We start from the raw sequence: 16265 nt of genomic DNA, 5'->3' as shown, positions 1-16265 counted from the left end.
TACATGTGTTGTTTGCGAGAAAAAGTTCGTAGTTTATCTACACTTCACATATTCATGAACAATACTCAATATGATGATTTGAAATGTTTAGTCAACAATTTTTTCAATATATAAAGAGTAGAATTAAGGAACTGTCGTGAACTAATCATTATTTCGAATATATGACATGTATGCGAAATTTATTTTCGAACCAAAATTTTGCAGGTCAGAGAAAAAGGCCGGCAGAACATTTTCCAATAATGAATTTGCGATGTTTCGTTCATACCATTCGTTGAAAAATGAATTTCGATGTAACTTGATTTGTGTTCATTTTTTTCATGGTATTATTAATAGTATGAAAAATTTTGTGACAGGAGAAGAGAGAATTGGGAATATCAATTAATTCAATAAGTGATTAAAATAAATATATCAGGAAGTATAATATCGATTAAAAGCACAGAAGCCTAGTGTTATCACATACATTATGTCTTAGATAGTCGTATATAAAAAATTGAAAATATAAATTCCAAAAATAATATCCACATACATACAATGTTTTAAGTTAGCTTTAATATAATAATAATAATAATATCCTTTATTTGATCAAATATCAACAGATGTAGATCACGTCAATAAAAATATTACATATATAAAGAAGACATCAAAAAATACAAGAATAAAAAGCTTCATAGTTTAAAGGAAAGTCTTATGCATAATTACATACCTACTTATTTAGTAAAAGTTATATTAAAAAAACATAGAAATCCATTTTCCTGAAAGTGGAATTTCTATAATATATGTTTAAAGTATTAAATGAGACATGTTTGGAATCGATAAGAGTTCATCTTCAACCAAGAAACTACAGACTAGAAGATTGTCTAGAATTTTTTCAAAAAAACAAGAAACTTGAGAATTTTGGGAATAAAAACACCAAAAAATGAGAGTAGAGTTGAAAAGCTATAGACCGATGATAAAAAATTATTGTTGAATTAATTGTTTGATATCGTTTGCCCACAAGTCATTGATATAAACAGAGTGTTTACAAAATAAACTTAAACAATGTGATTTCTACAAATATTTTAATATTCACAACAATTCTCCTACACTGTGGCTTCTTCTGGTAACATTTCGACTGTCGAAATATAACCTATTCATATTTATGATTTGTGAGCAGATACCGAATAATTGTTTAAACAATAATTTAGCTATTTGAAGTGTTATATAAATAATATGAATTGAGTTCCGCAGAATCAATTAGAATTCAACTCGAGTCTTTCTGCATTTCGATTTCAGTTATTCATTGTTGGCCTATTACTGAGCTATCATTAAGAACAATTCATCCATTTCCAACCACAATGAGATATAAATGCAAAGAAAAAACCTTTATTCTCACTGAAACTTCTGTCTATGCTAATTCTTTTCAGGATAGATTCTGTTCGAGTCAAATTTCAACTCTAATAATTCCACAATTCTCTTTCATGGTTTGAAAGTATGTACCTATCTATGATAAGCTGTGACTTCAGATAATTTAAATATTCGGTGGCCACCAAAGTCTCCGGATTTAATGACGTTAGATTTTTCAAATTGATAAATGTTGTTCTTTGAATATGACCAAAGAAAAAATCTAACGGTACTAAATCCGGAGAACTTGGTGGCCACTAATTATTTGAAATTTTTTCTTATATCATTGAAAACCAGCTTTTGATTTCGACCAAATCAATTCTCCGAAAAATCGAGCCCGAAAATGTGTGTCTTTCATTTTTTCTAGCTGAAAGGAATTCCGAAATCTTTTGTAGAATCACTTTATTTTCTTTTACTACGAAGAATATAAGTAGAGGACAACACTGTACGTTGGTCGATTATTTTTCTCACAAAATTATATTTTCATCCATTTTGTAATTATTTTTTCGAGGGTTTTTTCACGAATATTTTGAAAATATATCAGTCCTTCGTACATTGAACATATTATCAATTCTTTTGCGAAAAACGAAAAGTTTCCAACATTTTTTCCATTCGCAAATAAAAATATTGTCATTCTACAATGTATATTATTGTTTAAAGAAATTATTCGAGGACCCCATAAAAATCGGTGTTTGTAAGAGGAAAAATCTACAATTTCCTTTTGAACTGAGCGCATCAGTCGCCTAATTAATCGATTGGATCATGGCCCAGTTTGATAAAAAAAAAATAAGACAATCTCTATTCTTATATGTATAATAATTAATTTGTATCAAATTAATTGATATTAGTGCAATGAATTGATGAATTATTTTCAATTCCAGTTCTGTCAGCCTTCCATCGAGTGGAAATAAGAAGAGAACTGCAAGCAACATAAACAGGTCTGAAAGTGTAAAGGAACAATCGGAAAAGGTACGTATCTATTTATTAAGATTATGCGGTCATATAATCTGAGTTTGCTTGTAAACTTGCAACGGTAGTAACCATACTCACCTGATGATGTCAACATCTAGTTGACGCAACAATTGTTGTGTTAAATGAATGTTCCGGAAATAAAGCCATTTGACTTTAAATCAATCCACATTATAGGCGATGAATAATTGATAATTCGATATATTTGGACGACTACTATTCGCCAAACGAATTGTAAATCCTATGTATCTGAGAATTAATTGCCGAATCTGTAATCAAAATCTTATAAAGAATTCAACACTCCAAATAAACAATGCAAATCCGAAAAAAATAACGACATTAGTTCTAAATATAACAAACTTTTCTGATTAATCTAAATTTAAAACTGTGACCTCAAAATGGATTTATGAATAATGGTACATTGATTAATTCACTTTTATCGATAGCTATCAGTACCAGTTTATGTAAAGGGAATTCAAATATGAAGTTGTTTTTATTTGTTTACTAACTTTGAGGAATATTCTTTATCTGAACGAAAATTATGTAATACTTTTCATTTCAGCAACGAAAACAAAGGAGAAATATCAGTGATCCCTCACAGAATACTAGGTGAGTAAGACACATAACGTGTTATAGATAATAATAGGTTTACAAGAAAGAAACAACGAACACTCTATTTTTGATAAAAGAGAAAATTCGACTGCTTTCCTTTTTTACGTAGAAAAGTGAACCTGTACAGATTTCGTAATCAAAATTTAATGTTTTAAGCTACTCTATCCTATGGGTATTGGGAATTGATCGAAAAAAAATACTTTGACAATAAGTGTGCCTCAATGTTTTCTTATTCTTCGTTCACTGATTTTTCTTATGGATGATATATTTATTACCTAACTCGAATCATACCTTTACACTTTTGCTATTTGCTAAAATAATTTTTATTTTGTTGTCGTGATCAATTCCAAAAACATGCATTTTTCTCCAACGCCAAAATAGATCCATGATTTCTTTTTTCAGCAGTAATCATCACACCGAACAGAGTGGTTTGTCAAATACAACAGATTCTGGTAGTTCTTCCAATTCCAACTCCAGCATATCATACAAGTGAGTAGGATTTATATATGATAATAAAAACTTTATATGTTCTATAATTTACGCCTTACATTGCAAATTGAATGCATTCCGCCTTCTGTAATAATCTCAAAATTAGTTCAAATTCGAAATTTTCTTTCTAAAATTCAAAATTCCTTTTTGATCTTCACAAATTTCTCATTACATAGGCGTGTATAGTATATCCAAACTCACTTGAATTAGTCCATAAAAACCGAGATAAAAACCCTTGGCCAGATGTTCCTTTGATGTGAATACTGCAATCTGCTAAATACCTGGGTTTATTTGAAATGTATTATTTAGGTATAAATTCACTGGTCCCAAATGAATTCTGGAAACTTGGACAACCCCTGTATATTCGAAATATTCTGGTTTCTTCCAAGTGACTTTGGATACACTTTAACTTTGCTTCCGCCGTTTTTTTTTTAAATTCAAGGCTTTATTGTAACAAACTGGTTATACATTTATGATTCAAAGTATTGTCCATCGCTTGCCACTACTTTCTCCTATCTTTAGGGCATAGTACAAATCCCGCGTTGAAAAAACTGCTCATCTTTTGGGGTAGAGCAATGTCATGCTGTAAAATCACTTTATCATGTATCTAGTTGTATTGCAGCATTGCAGCCGTTTGTCTTTCAATGCTGGCCTGTGATTGTTTGGTCGGTTTTAACAACGCATAATAAATACATTATGCCGAGCTGGTCCCACCAAATACTGAGCATGGCCTTGGAACTGTGAATATTCGGTTTGGCTGTCGACGTGGAAGCATGGCCGGGATATCCCCATGATTTTATGCGCTTGGGATTATCGTAATGAACCCATTTCTCGTCTCCAGTCACAATGCGATGCAAAAATCCCTTCCGTCTTTGCCTTGCAAGTAGCTGTCCACAAGCAAACATACGCCGTTCAACATCTCTCGGCTTCAACTCGTACGGCACCCAATTTCCTTGTTTCTGAATCATTCCCATGACTTTCAGGCTTTTTGAAATGGCTTGTTGCGTTATTCCTGCCAATTCTTGTTGCGTTTGATCTAATGAATTTTCCCACCAATGTCTGCGATCACTAAGTCGAACGTTCATCGAAAAAATGAAGAACGCTAAATGTTACCATGAATTTAATCTCCAAATTGAATTCGTACATACCTACTATTTCGTATGTTACTTATACTGACGCATAATAATTTTTTGACAGTGGCCGTTTATCGGAAAGTCCTAGCAATCCAACCTCACGTGAAAACAAGTCGGACGGTGACAGCGACATGGACGCCGATTCTGATCACATCAACTGGCAGGACCTGATCAGTACTGAACAGTTGAATAATCTGCCACCCCACGAAAAAAAGCGACAAGATGTGATAAACGGTAAGTCATTTAACAATTAAATGGTTCTTTTCAACTGAAAGAACTGAATGCAAATAATCTCATACTATACAGGATGTCTCAGAGTAGATGTGACCAATTTTGAGATGGGTTAGGTAGTAATTGTTAAGTAGTTGATTAATATATGAACAAATCTTCTGCAAACAGGTGTCCTAAATACTTTCACTTCTGATACACGAGGTGTTAATTGGAATAAAAATAATAGACTGGAAAAAAAAGGCTGAGAGTAACTTCTTTTACCGAAAAAATCATGATTATTTTGGATATCTACTTTGATTGTTTTTTATTTTTTATTCAATCTTCCTTCATTTTGTCAATAAGAATTCCGTTCATTATCAAGTATTCAATTAAATCTTCATTGCATTGAAAAATATGCGAAAAGGCAGTGGCGTTGAGTTAATAATTGTTAATTATTATTTTTCAGAATTATTCTATACAGAGAAGTCCCACATGCGGAGCCTAAACGTACTCCACAAGATCTTCTACAAACCTCTACAGAAATCTCAAGTGTTGAAACCCGATGAACTCTCTCTCATTTTTCCCAACATCAAAGAACTACTACAAATCCATCGGCAGTTCCACCACGAGATGACTAAAAAAAGAAGGGAAGATCCAATAGTGAGGAATTTGGGAGATTTGCTATTGAACATGTTCTCCGGTAATACCGGAGAAGCTTTCAAAGAAGCAGCTGCTAAATTCTGCGAAAGGCAACAGTTGGCGCTTGAACTCATCAAAGAAAGGAGGAAACGAGACTCGAAATTCGATAGCATACTGACGGAAGGCGAGAAAAAAAGACAGTGTCGGAGGTTACAGTTCCAAGCTATTCTTCCTGTGGAAATGCAAAGGTACAGTTCAAGTTTTGGTTCATTATATCTCCAATAATCAACCTTTGAAAAAATAGTATAGTACACAACTCGAGTTGTAATTTGATCGATCATAATTAATATTCGCCACACGCGCCAGCTGTTCAGGATCGTATTTTTGACCAATTGTTTTGGGATAGTTTTATGTTAGGGCCTTAATAAACGTATTAAAACGACAAATACACTGCGCAAAAAAATTAACGCACATTCTGAAAATCTCAATTTTAATGAAAGTTAACTCTACATTGACTTTATAACTTATTTTTTATGTTCTCTCGGGAAGGTTTTGAACGAACCAAGACACATTGAATGGAAGAAAAATTCAGGATTTCACCGAATCTTATGTGAAAGAAGAGAAATAAACAATTTTTAAAATACTGGAATGCTGATAGGTGATTTAATACTTGGTATTTCCACCCCTTGCGTTAATTACAGCTCGGAAACGACGGTTCATACTCAAAATGAGTGATCTTAAAATGTTCTGATCTAATCATTACCAGATTTCTCTGAGTTGGATTCCTAAGTCATTAAGAGTAGCTGGATGATTTTCTGAACTTCTCAGCCTTCTATTGAGGTTAACCCAGACCTGCTCAATCGGATTGAGATCTGGACTTCTTGCTGGCCATTCCATTCGAGAGACTTCAACCGTTGTCTCAACGAAGAAACTCTCAAGTAACGTTCTTGAATGACAGTTGTTACCCGTGGTCTACCCTGTCCTGGTCTTCGGACATTCATACCTGTCTCCCTGAATCGCTGAAACATTCTGGACACACTTGTATGGGAAACTCCAAACCTTTCTGCAATTCTTGTGTATGTCCACCCTTCTTCTCGCAAAACTACCGCTTGGGCACATTCCTCTTCGGTCAAATTGCGTGTTTCGCGTTGCATAGCAATCGAGTGTAGAAAATCAAATGAAAGAAAAACTATTGATCACTAGAATTGATCGAGAACAACTGATTTCAGAATGGAGCCAATACATTCAAAATCTGATAATCTCATCTTTTTTTATTCCTGCTTGAAAAAAACACCTGTATTGAAGAAAAACGTTGAAAGTGGATAACATATGCATGCATAATTCTGATAAAAATAATTATCATTGAGAACACCTTCAGTTGTAGAATTAATTTGAGATTTCCATAATGTGCGTTAATTTTTTTGCGCAGTGTATATAAAATGTTGTATCTGCTGTATATCTTTGGAGAACCTATAGTATAGGTTCTTGCAGGTTCTAGCAGTTCGACTTATCCACTAGACAGGGGCGTCTCGTGAACACTTTTCGGCTTAGATTAATATATCTAAGCTTTTTGGTTGACTGGTTGAGGTGAAATACACAGAGTAATGGGTGGTTTATGCACCATTCCTAAGAATTAAGGACTAAGACTAAAACTGAGAATTAAGAATCGAACGTTTACAAATCAATGAGGGCGATGCATTTTACCTAAGGACTAAGAACTAACACCAAGACCAGGAAGTTGGCCAACTTTTAACTAAGAACTAACCTCTTAGTTAAAAAATAATAAAGTGCGCATGCGCTCAACCGAATGCACCGGTGCTTAACCTTTCGCACCGCCTAGGTAAACGGAGAAAAGGGTGCGAACTATGGACCATAGATTACAATAATATTAACATCAAAATGAAGAAAAGAAGTACGCCAAATTCTCTGGGATAGGAATTTTTTATTTCAAGAGGTTATATTGAACACAAATGAGTTTTATATTCAGGACAATACAAATGAAAATTGGAGGCTTCACAATAAGAAATAAATGTATTTTTATAGAGGAGACTAAACCGGGCATTACAAATATTGCAATTGATGCCTTTTTTGATTATATTAATTTTCACTTGAAATCCGGTAGATCGTGTTAAGCTTTGAACCTAAAAATTAGAAATTAAGGATTGGTTTGAAAATAGGTACATGCATTGGTTGTCTTTGAACATCATGCACGAATCTGAGAATTTTGGAAATACAATAATCATGAATTATAAGCTTATTATGTATTTAGAGTTTTTTCTTATGTTTGTATATGTTGAAGGCAATTAGGAAAAAATAAAGTTTTATTTTACGAAGTACATAAATGTATCTCAGCGAAGAAATCTTTCATCCATATTCAAAGAATACATTATAAAATTGCTTTTACTCTATTCTAATTGGCTCCTTGATTGATTATGCATATTCTCGATGTCTACAAACTTCCAACTTTTTCAATGAGTGGTTCATCAACAATATCCTCAGATTATTTCCTTTAAACTCTTTCAGGATGAACACATTATGTAGAATACATCCTGATATCACGAGGAGACAAATAAGATCTAGTCTGGCCGTCTCCAATAATTTCAATTCCTTTTTCTTTTCACAAAACACATTCAAAAATTCTTCGATATCAGCTCCGTTAGCTCCGTCATCGTTCGGCAAATCACGCACGCACCTATTGCCCCGTGGTCACGTGACCTATCAACCGTTTACACCTTACACCGCACGCTCCGCACCGGTGTGGATTTGCCGAACGCAGTAAATGTCAACATCAAAGTATAGAAAGAATAAATAGAAAGTAGTTCGATCACGTGCGCTTTCCTTCACTAATAAGAACTAACAAGGGAGTACATAAACGCCACTGAATTCTTAGGTAAAGTTCTTAGTTATTGGTTCTTAATTCATAGTTCTCAGTTATGGTGCATAAACCAACCATAAGATATGTATGAATCTGGATCGGAGCTACTATCTGACTTAGCGAGAGTCTACTGAATAATTACAATTATATGGGTAGGACAATTTTTCCCTACGATTTTATTTAAGTTTATTTTCATTTCAGGCTATCCAAATTACCTCTTCTGTTAGAACGACTAATAGGCGCTTTGCAAGAAGGTAATGGTAATGAAGAAGAACTCAATAAGTTGAACAGAGCCTACACTCACTCGAAGGAAATAGTAAACCATGTGAATGAAGCAGCCAAAATGGCCTTAAATCAAGCTCGTCTGGTAGATATTCAAAGGAGTTTGGACCAAAGTAATTTTGAAAGGTATACTAAAATATTTAAATTTATATTTTTATTATTATCTAGCGATAATCAGTGATATAATATGACATTTATTTTCAGATCGAATGATCCGATTAGTCAAGAATTCCGACCTCTAGATCTCACCAAATATAAGTTGGTAAGAGAGGGCCCTATGCACCTGCGAAGACCGAACAAGAGTACAGTGTTGGTACACGTCCTGTTGATGGAAGAGGTCGTCGTCATATTGCACAAAGAGGGCGACAAATATGTCCTGAAAAATTTCCAATCTGGTACATCTGGTCAAACCAATCCCTTGTCTCCCATCATCAAAATTTCGACGTTGTTGGTGCGGATAAATGCAGTGTGTAAGTGTACAATTATTTATATCTTTTTTGATTCTCAAAATTTTGAAGTGCTTATGCAAATAGATTGGGTTGAATGTTTGAATAGTTTAATTCAATCTTTTGTTGATGTTTTGATTATTTCACAGTTGAATCAAATAAAAATTGCAGTGATTTAGAAAACTTTGTGTAATAGCGTAGAATCTTATTATTTTTCTCCCCTAAATAATAAATGAGAATAAATTATTGCCATCATCTGATAATACAAACTTCTTTTCAGGTAAAAATGCCTTGTTCCTCGTTAATACTTCCACAATGAATAGCCAAATGTATGACTTGAGAGCCGAAGATGATGCCAAAAGAGACGTGTAAGTGTTTTTTCTTCTTCATATTTTACCCTCCTGAAAAATCTCTGAATTGAATGTATCATTATTTATCATTTATTAATAACTGATGAAGGTATTTATGTTTTTATTGAAATAAACTGATAATACAAATCTCATCGAAATATAGATTCCAAGTAAATTTAGTAACATAACATAGCGTAGCATAAGTCTGACATATGAAGAAGTATCATTTCAATCCAGGGACTTTTTAGAATGAAGATCAAGGCAATTTTAAAATTTCATTCTGTTCAAACCTGCCAACATACAGGGTGAGTCAATAGTGGGCGATCGGTCGATAACTCTTGGAAATTTTGGGCTAGAAGAATGATTCAAATTTTGACGGAATCGACAGCATTCAGCGCATAAGCTTACATTATTTTTGACTGTACATGCCGGTTCGAAAGTGGAGAAACACGATACCACCCTATTTTTCAAATGAAATTGTCCAATTTTTATATTTTACTGATAATCTCCATGAAATTATTAGGACTCTTCATTGCATAAAAGGTTGTACAATAGTTTGTTAAAAAAGTGCAAAAGGTGGAAATTCATCATCATTTATCTGTGGTACTTTTTGTAGTAAGTCAGTTTTTTGGAAAATTTTCATAGATATAATTGTTTAAATGAAAGATCATATCTTGAAAACCGTTCGAGATAATTGTACAATTTTTTTTCATAGCATTCCCGAACAGTTTTCAAGACTTCTACCAATTTACGTATCACTCTACAAGTGGTCCGAAAGACAATACAATTTTTTTAAATTACCTTGAAAAAAGTCAATAAGTCCATTTATTCAAAAGGTATGCCCTGAATAGGTAGGATTTTTTTACTGTTCTTGTATATTCATATCAAGCACTGATAAGCTCATAGGGTCTAACATTTATCAGGATAGACTCATGAAAAGTGCTTCCGTGCTATACCTTCTCTATATTCTCAAAATTATCTTCAAGGAAGTGCTCTGTAATATTTGGATATTACATAGAACATTTTGAACATTCCTCCTCAAACTGATATAGTATCTTAACCGATTCCACCATACTTTTATAAACCAGGGCCAAATTTTTTTCTGGATAGAGCATCCCTCAGGTCATATATTTTTATGTCAAGTTTCTGAGCCTATTGACGACATAAGCTATGTGTTCTTCGCATCTCAAGTATTGAGCAATGATCACACCAAGATACTTTATGCTTTTCTTCTTATCATAGTTGGACATCAACATCTGACTCCTTTACATTTTGGGTAGTGCATATACATTTTTAAGCATTTAGTAAGTTGGTTTTTCTTTGTAAGAGTTGATATCATAAATTTAGTTTTTTTTCGCGTAATTTACAATCATCAGGCCAGATCTTTATCTTTCCCAGACCTTCCTCTGCATCCTCATACACCTCCCGACATGTTTCACCTCTGAAACTCAGCTCCTTCAGCTGATCAGCATTGGCCTTAGTTCTTTAGTCGTTCTCTCCTGTCCTTTTTTATTGTTTCATGAGTATATTATGTACAAGGAAATCAGATTGGCCTAGTTAGCAGGCAATTCGCAGTGTTTTTTTTCTTGGGGAATTACAGCTACTGCACCTTTCTTCCTACTGAACACTCTTTTGGTTAAATAAAAATGAGGAAAGCACTAACGTCCAATCAAGAGTTTTCGAGCGTTCGTTCATTCATGAGCCAATTGCATTCTTGGAGATCACAACTGCGATAAATAGGTATTATGTGGTCTCCAAGAATGCAATTGGCTGATTATCTAACGAACACTAAAAAGCGCCTGACTTTAAGCCAGAGTTCTCCTAATTTTTTATGTTTTTCTTTAATTCTTTTTCTTATTATTCCGCTTGAATTTTCTATGGGTCTGATTATGTGATCAACATGAAACTCTGCACGGTGGTTTAAATTATCAAATTAGATAGATTCCGATCGAATCTGTCATATTTACGGAACCCCCTAGTCGAATTTTGCCCTTTGATAAGCTTAACTGAGACATTCCGAACCTTTTCCGCAAATTTCAAGTTTCTAGGTCCTTCCGTTCGGAAGTTATAGATTTTTGATAATTTATAAGCTATTCTGTTTACATTTTCCAAGATGGTTACGTCATTTTATTCGATTTTATTTTTATTCCTAGTTTCAAAAGAATTCACAGTTTTATCATGCGTGTTAAAACACTTCAGTAGGTGCTGAAGGTTAAAAATTAAGAAAATTTGAACAGAAAGCTATAAAACTGAAAATCTCATCTGATAACATCAAATATCATAACTAAAGAAATAAAACCAGGACCTTATTTTAAAAAAGTTTCATAAAACATACCTACGTTCGCTGCTCTTTTGAGAAAAGTGTGTCATTCAAAGTAAAAATCAAATTCATTACACTGAATTATCTTTTTTTTTGCAATAATGTCATTCTTCTGAAACATGCAAAAAATATAGATTTCGAAATCTAAAGAAAAAACTCAATAATACTTCCTTGGAAATATTAAAATCATATAAACGTTTTAGAGGGTTGTATGAAGTGAACAAATACACAAAATTTAAACAAAATCGGACTGCCGATTTCCAAGTTATGGATATCAGAATTTTAGCCCAATTTTCATGAATCGCCCTGTATATCCGAAGCTAACAGTCTTAGGATACACAATAAGCTCTTTTCTGAAAGACTTGTATTCACCACTGGGCTATGGCCAACCACTCATGTTGCGTCCTCTATATCTAAAGGGTGTTTTTTTAGAGCTTTAGAACTTTAAATTGCAATAAAACAACTATGGATTATTCGATTGACATGAATTTTATTTATCCGCAAGATAATCTTGTAGCATTACATTTTAAATATAATTTCTGGCATATGACCGCCACGGCTGGCTCGGATGTAGTCCAATCTGGACGTCCAATTTTTGATTACTTTTTCCAACATTTGTGGCCGTATATCGGCAATAACACTGCGAATGTTGTCTTCCAAATGGTCAAGGGTTTGTGGCTTATCCGCATAGACCAATGACTTAACATAGTCTCACAGAAAGTAGTCTAGCGGTGTTGAATCACAAGATCTTGGAGGCCAATTCACAGGTCCAAAACGTGAAAGTAGGCGGTCACCAAACGTGTATTTCAATAAATCGATTGTGGCACGAGCTGTGTGACATGTTGCGCCGTCTTGTTGAAAACCACAGCTTCTGGATATCATGGTTGTTCAATTCAGGAATGAAAAAGTTAGTAATCATGGCTCTATACCGATCACCATTGACTGTAACGTTCTGGCCATCATCGTTTTTGAAGAAGTACGGGCCAATGATTCCACCAGCCCATGAAGCGCTCCAAACAGTCAGTTTTTCTGGATGTAACAGTGTTTCGACATACACTTGAGGATTAGCTTCACTCCAAATGCGCCAGTTTTGTTTGTTGACGTAGCCATTCACCCAGAAGTGCGCTTCATCGCTAAACAAAATAAAATGGACGTAGTGCGCGATACATATTCTGCACAGAACCATTATTTTCGAAATAAAATTGCACTAATTGCAAGCGTTGTTCAGGCGTGAGTCTATTCATGATGAATTGCCAAACCAAACTGAGAATAAATCACTTGACAGCTGTTAAATCGGTCGTCATGTTGAACAGTAATGCCAACTTAAAGTTATATACCTCGAAAAAACACCCGTTACAAACTTCTGTCCCATCACTGCTTTGCAAAGTTTCGTTTCATTTCAATGACTGAAACGAAATGAAAGAATTATAAACTGTCGAGATCCTGAACATTCCCACCGAATTCGTAAATAAACTTTTCCCGCGATTTTGCTAGTCCCCCATATACAATCACGTTGGCGTAGACCTTGGCGGAAAACCGTGAGAGAACTCCAGTTCTCTAGATCCCGACTCTGCCGTTCATTCCAGTTTTTGCCTCCTGTTTGAACTTGTTGAGTACGGCTCGCAAAATGGCGTACGGTCAGAGAAGGAAGTCGTTCACAATGACCGTTTCCGATTTAGAAGTGGCTAAAGGAAGAAGATCGAGTCTGGGTGTCATCCCGGATAGAAGAAGGACAAGCATGATTTCAAGGTAGTTGTGGACCGTGTAATGATGTAAAATAATAACAATAAGAATAGAAAATTTATTCAGTGAGTGCATTAATAAAAATCAATTTTGTTTAAATTTGAAAAAACAGCCTATAATGCGTTCATTTAAATTCGTGGTTAAGAGTGCTGTGGAGGAATTAGAGTTGATTTTATGTGATTGCAATAAGCGCTTAGCTTGTACGTATCACTAACATTTGTTTACATTCAGTTTACAAATCTGGGAACTAACTACATATATATGGTACAAACTAAGCGCTTCCTTCAATCACAGAAAATTAACTATTATTATTTCTCCACAGCACTCTTGACCGCGAATATAAATGAACTCTTGTTTTAAGGTTTAAGCCTGTTTTTTTATGTCGACTGTCGGACCAATTGCTTATCCAATACAATCCAACTTCACAAGGAGAAATGAGTGAGAAGACGTACAGGGTGTCCCAAATTATATGTTCATTTAAAGTATCTCGAGAATTATAAGACTTAGAGAAAAAATCTTCGAGGACCCTGAATCCCTTTTTTCGAAATAATAATATATCAGAAAGCAGATCATAGAAATCATGATTCGTTTTCGAGTAACGGGGCGTTTCTGAAAAATGACCGTTTCAAATATTTTGATATATTTTGGTTGCTGTTCGAGATATTCGAAAAGTTCTAAAACGTTTTTTTCTCGGTAATTTTTATTGTTTATATGATACTCATAACTGATCATAGAAATTAATTACCGTTTTAGAGATACAGGGGTGAGTTGGTGCTTTTCAAGTGTATATTTTTCAACGCAGTTTTTTAGCCGCAGATTTGTCGAAAAAGTATTCCTTTATCGATTTTTCAAGAATTTCATTCGTTTCGAAGATATCGAGAGTTTTTCGTCTTAATTTTTCATGGGACACCCTATATATAAATATTTTCCGTTTATTTTATTTTCATTTTGTGTTCATTGTAGAATTGTGATCCAGTAATATAGGGTGTTCCATTTGAAAACACCAACACTCCTTCCTCTATATCTCTGAATCGATAATTAATTTCTTATTAAATGAGAACACCCTATATATAAATTAATTAAAAAAATACGATGGATACAAAATGAATTGAATCTCGAAGTTAACGCAAAATATTTATATATAAGGTGTCCCATCAAAACAATGAAGTTAAAAAACTATTATTACGGATGACATTTACGAAAAAACGATAATGGGATGCTTTTCGACAAATCTGCGGATGAAAAAACTGCGTTGGAAAATATAGGATGTCCCATTTGAGAATCACCAACTTTGCTCTATATCTCTGAAACGGTAATTAATTTCTATGATGTTTCGAGTATTATTTAATCCATGAAAATTACTGAAAAAAACGTTTAATAATTCTTTGAATATTTCGAACAGACACCAAATTATAGCGAAATATTTGAAAGTCATTTTTCAGAAACGCCCTGTAAATTGAGAACGAATCAAGATTTCTATGATTTGCTTTCTGATATCTGGTAAATTCGAAAAACAAGCCTGGAGTTCATAGAAGATTTTTTATAGTTCTCGAGATGCTTTCAGTCAGCATCGAATTTGGGTCACCCTGTACACTGATAATTTAATTTAGTTTCTAGGTCTTTTCCTTCGAAAATTTACTGCATTTCGAACAAATAGTATCAATGAATACTAACATTTGGACGAAGTTATAGCGCGAAATACATTGTATTAGATCCACTCAATAATACATTCTTACTCAAAATAATTCTACTTCAAAACAATGTTCTTACTACTAACTGCACGCTATCAAACAGTTCCCGAATGGTATCACCTACTTACATCCATTCTTCAATTACCTGTTCATAATTCAATCTATACGCGAACATCAACAAACGCAAGGTTTTCCTGGACTAATAAGCATGCTCGTCTAAAAAGAGTCGGTATTTTAGGTAGTAATTTGATAACAATAAAATGTGGAGTTTTTGGCCGAATGCCTAGATGTCACTCTTGAAAGAGATCGTAGAAGCAATCAGATGACAGAATAGATGAAGATGTTCTATAAGAGAATTCGCGTGAATTAATCTTCGTTTATTTTTATCTTACTACGGAATAATAACAATAATATTTATTCGCCGTTGCAAATAGACCGGATAACAAAAAGACAACTCATTGAATATACCATCTTCATCAAAACAATATTCATTCATTAATGATTTTTTCATATATTTTTTTATTATTTTATATCATTTTTTATAAAAATGTGAATCAGTGATAAATCGATGGTTTTTATTTTAATAAAGTGATCTTATATTTTTTTACCGGGAGAAGCAGTTGGTTAATGAAAAAAAAAATGCACCTTGAAAAAATATATGCTTTCTGTGAAATACATTTTCATGCGTTATTTGAGAATCCGGAGACGTTTTTCTCATAAACCTACTGTCAAGTATATGGCAATGAAAAAAATTAGATTCTTATCGAGTTTCATTGTGAAACCAACTCTATACATTAGTTTCCTGAAGAGTTATTGAGGAAATGTCCACAGTTGGTGTCTAGACAAATATTTCTTAATGTTTTTTCACATCCCAAGTTTTTTCTTTTCATAACTTTCAATTTTGTGTATTATTCATACTGTAATACTTTTCGGACTATTTTTTATGCCTGTTTTTCCGAATATTAAACTCCGTTTTAATATCAGATATAACCTTCGAAAGAATTACAGCAACCCAGTTCTCACATTAAATTTCCAATTAAGATATGATTGAAATCGGTTGAGAGAACTATTTGGCTATTTTCAGAAGGAAGGATGTTTATTCAGGTATTAAGATATCGAATCAAAC

General features: G+C 33.6%; 1 protein-coding gene across 6 annotated transcripts in view; it reads left to right on the top strand.

Moving 5' to 3' along the window:
• The window catches only part of LOC123673811 (rho guanine nucleotide exchange factor 11), a 99888-nt gene that overhangs the window by 77574 nt on the left and 6049 nt on the right, over positions 1–16265 (top strand). For 4 of the 6 annotated variants that reach the window (XM_045608503.1, XM_045608505.1, XM_045608506.1 and 1 more), the window contains 8 exons: positions 2262–2349; positions 2912–2958; positions 3364–3450; positions 4648–4817; positions 5260–5680; positions 8509–8715; positions 8794–9059; positions 9316–9403. In XM_045608503.1, coding sequence (XP_045464459.1) covers positions 2262–2349; positions 2912–2958; positions 3364–3450; positions 4648–4817; positions 5260–5680; positions 8509–8715; positions 8794–9059; positions 9316–9403 — 1374 coding nt within the window. The remainder of the gene's footprint in view (positions 1–2261; positions 2350–2911; positions 2959–3363; positions 3451–4647; positions 4818–5259; positions 5681–8508; positions 8716–8793; positions 9060–9315; positions 9404–16265) is intronic. The other 2 variants (XM_045608504.1, XM_045608508.1) reach the window with 1 other exon arrangement.

The sequence above is a fragment of the Harmonia axyridis genome, chromosome 2, assembly GCF_914767665.1.
Source record: "Harmonia axyridis chromosome 2, icHarAxyr1.1, whole genome shotgun sequence".
Classification (NCBI taxonomy): Eukaryota; Metazoa; Arthropoda; class Insecta; order Coleoptera; family Coccinellidae; genus Harmonia; species Harmonia axyridis.
This window is presented reverse-complemented; position numbering and strand designations above follow the sequence as displayed.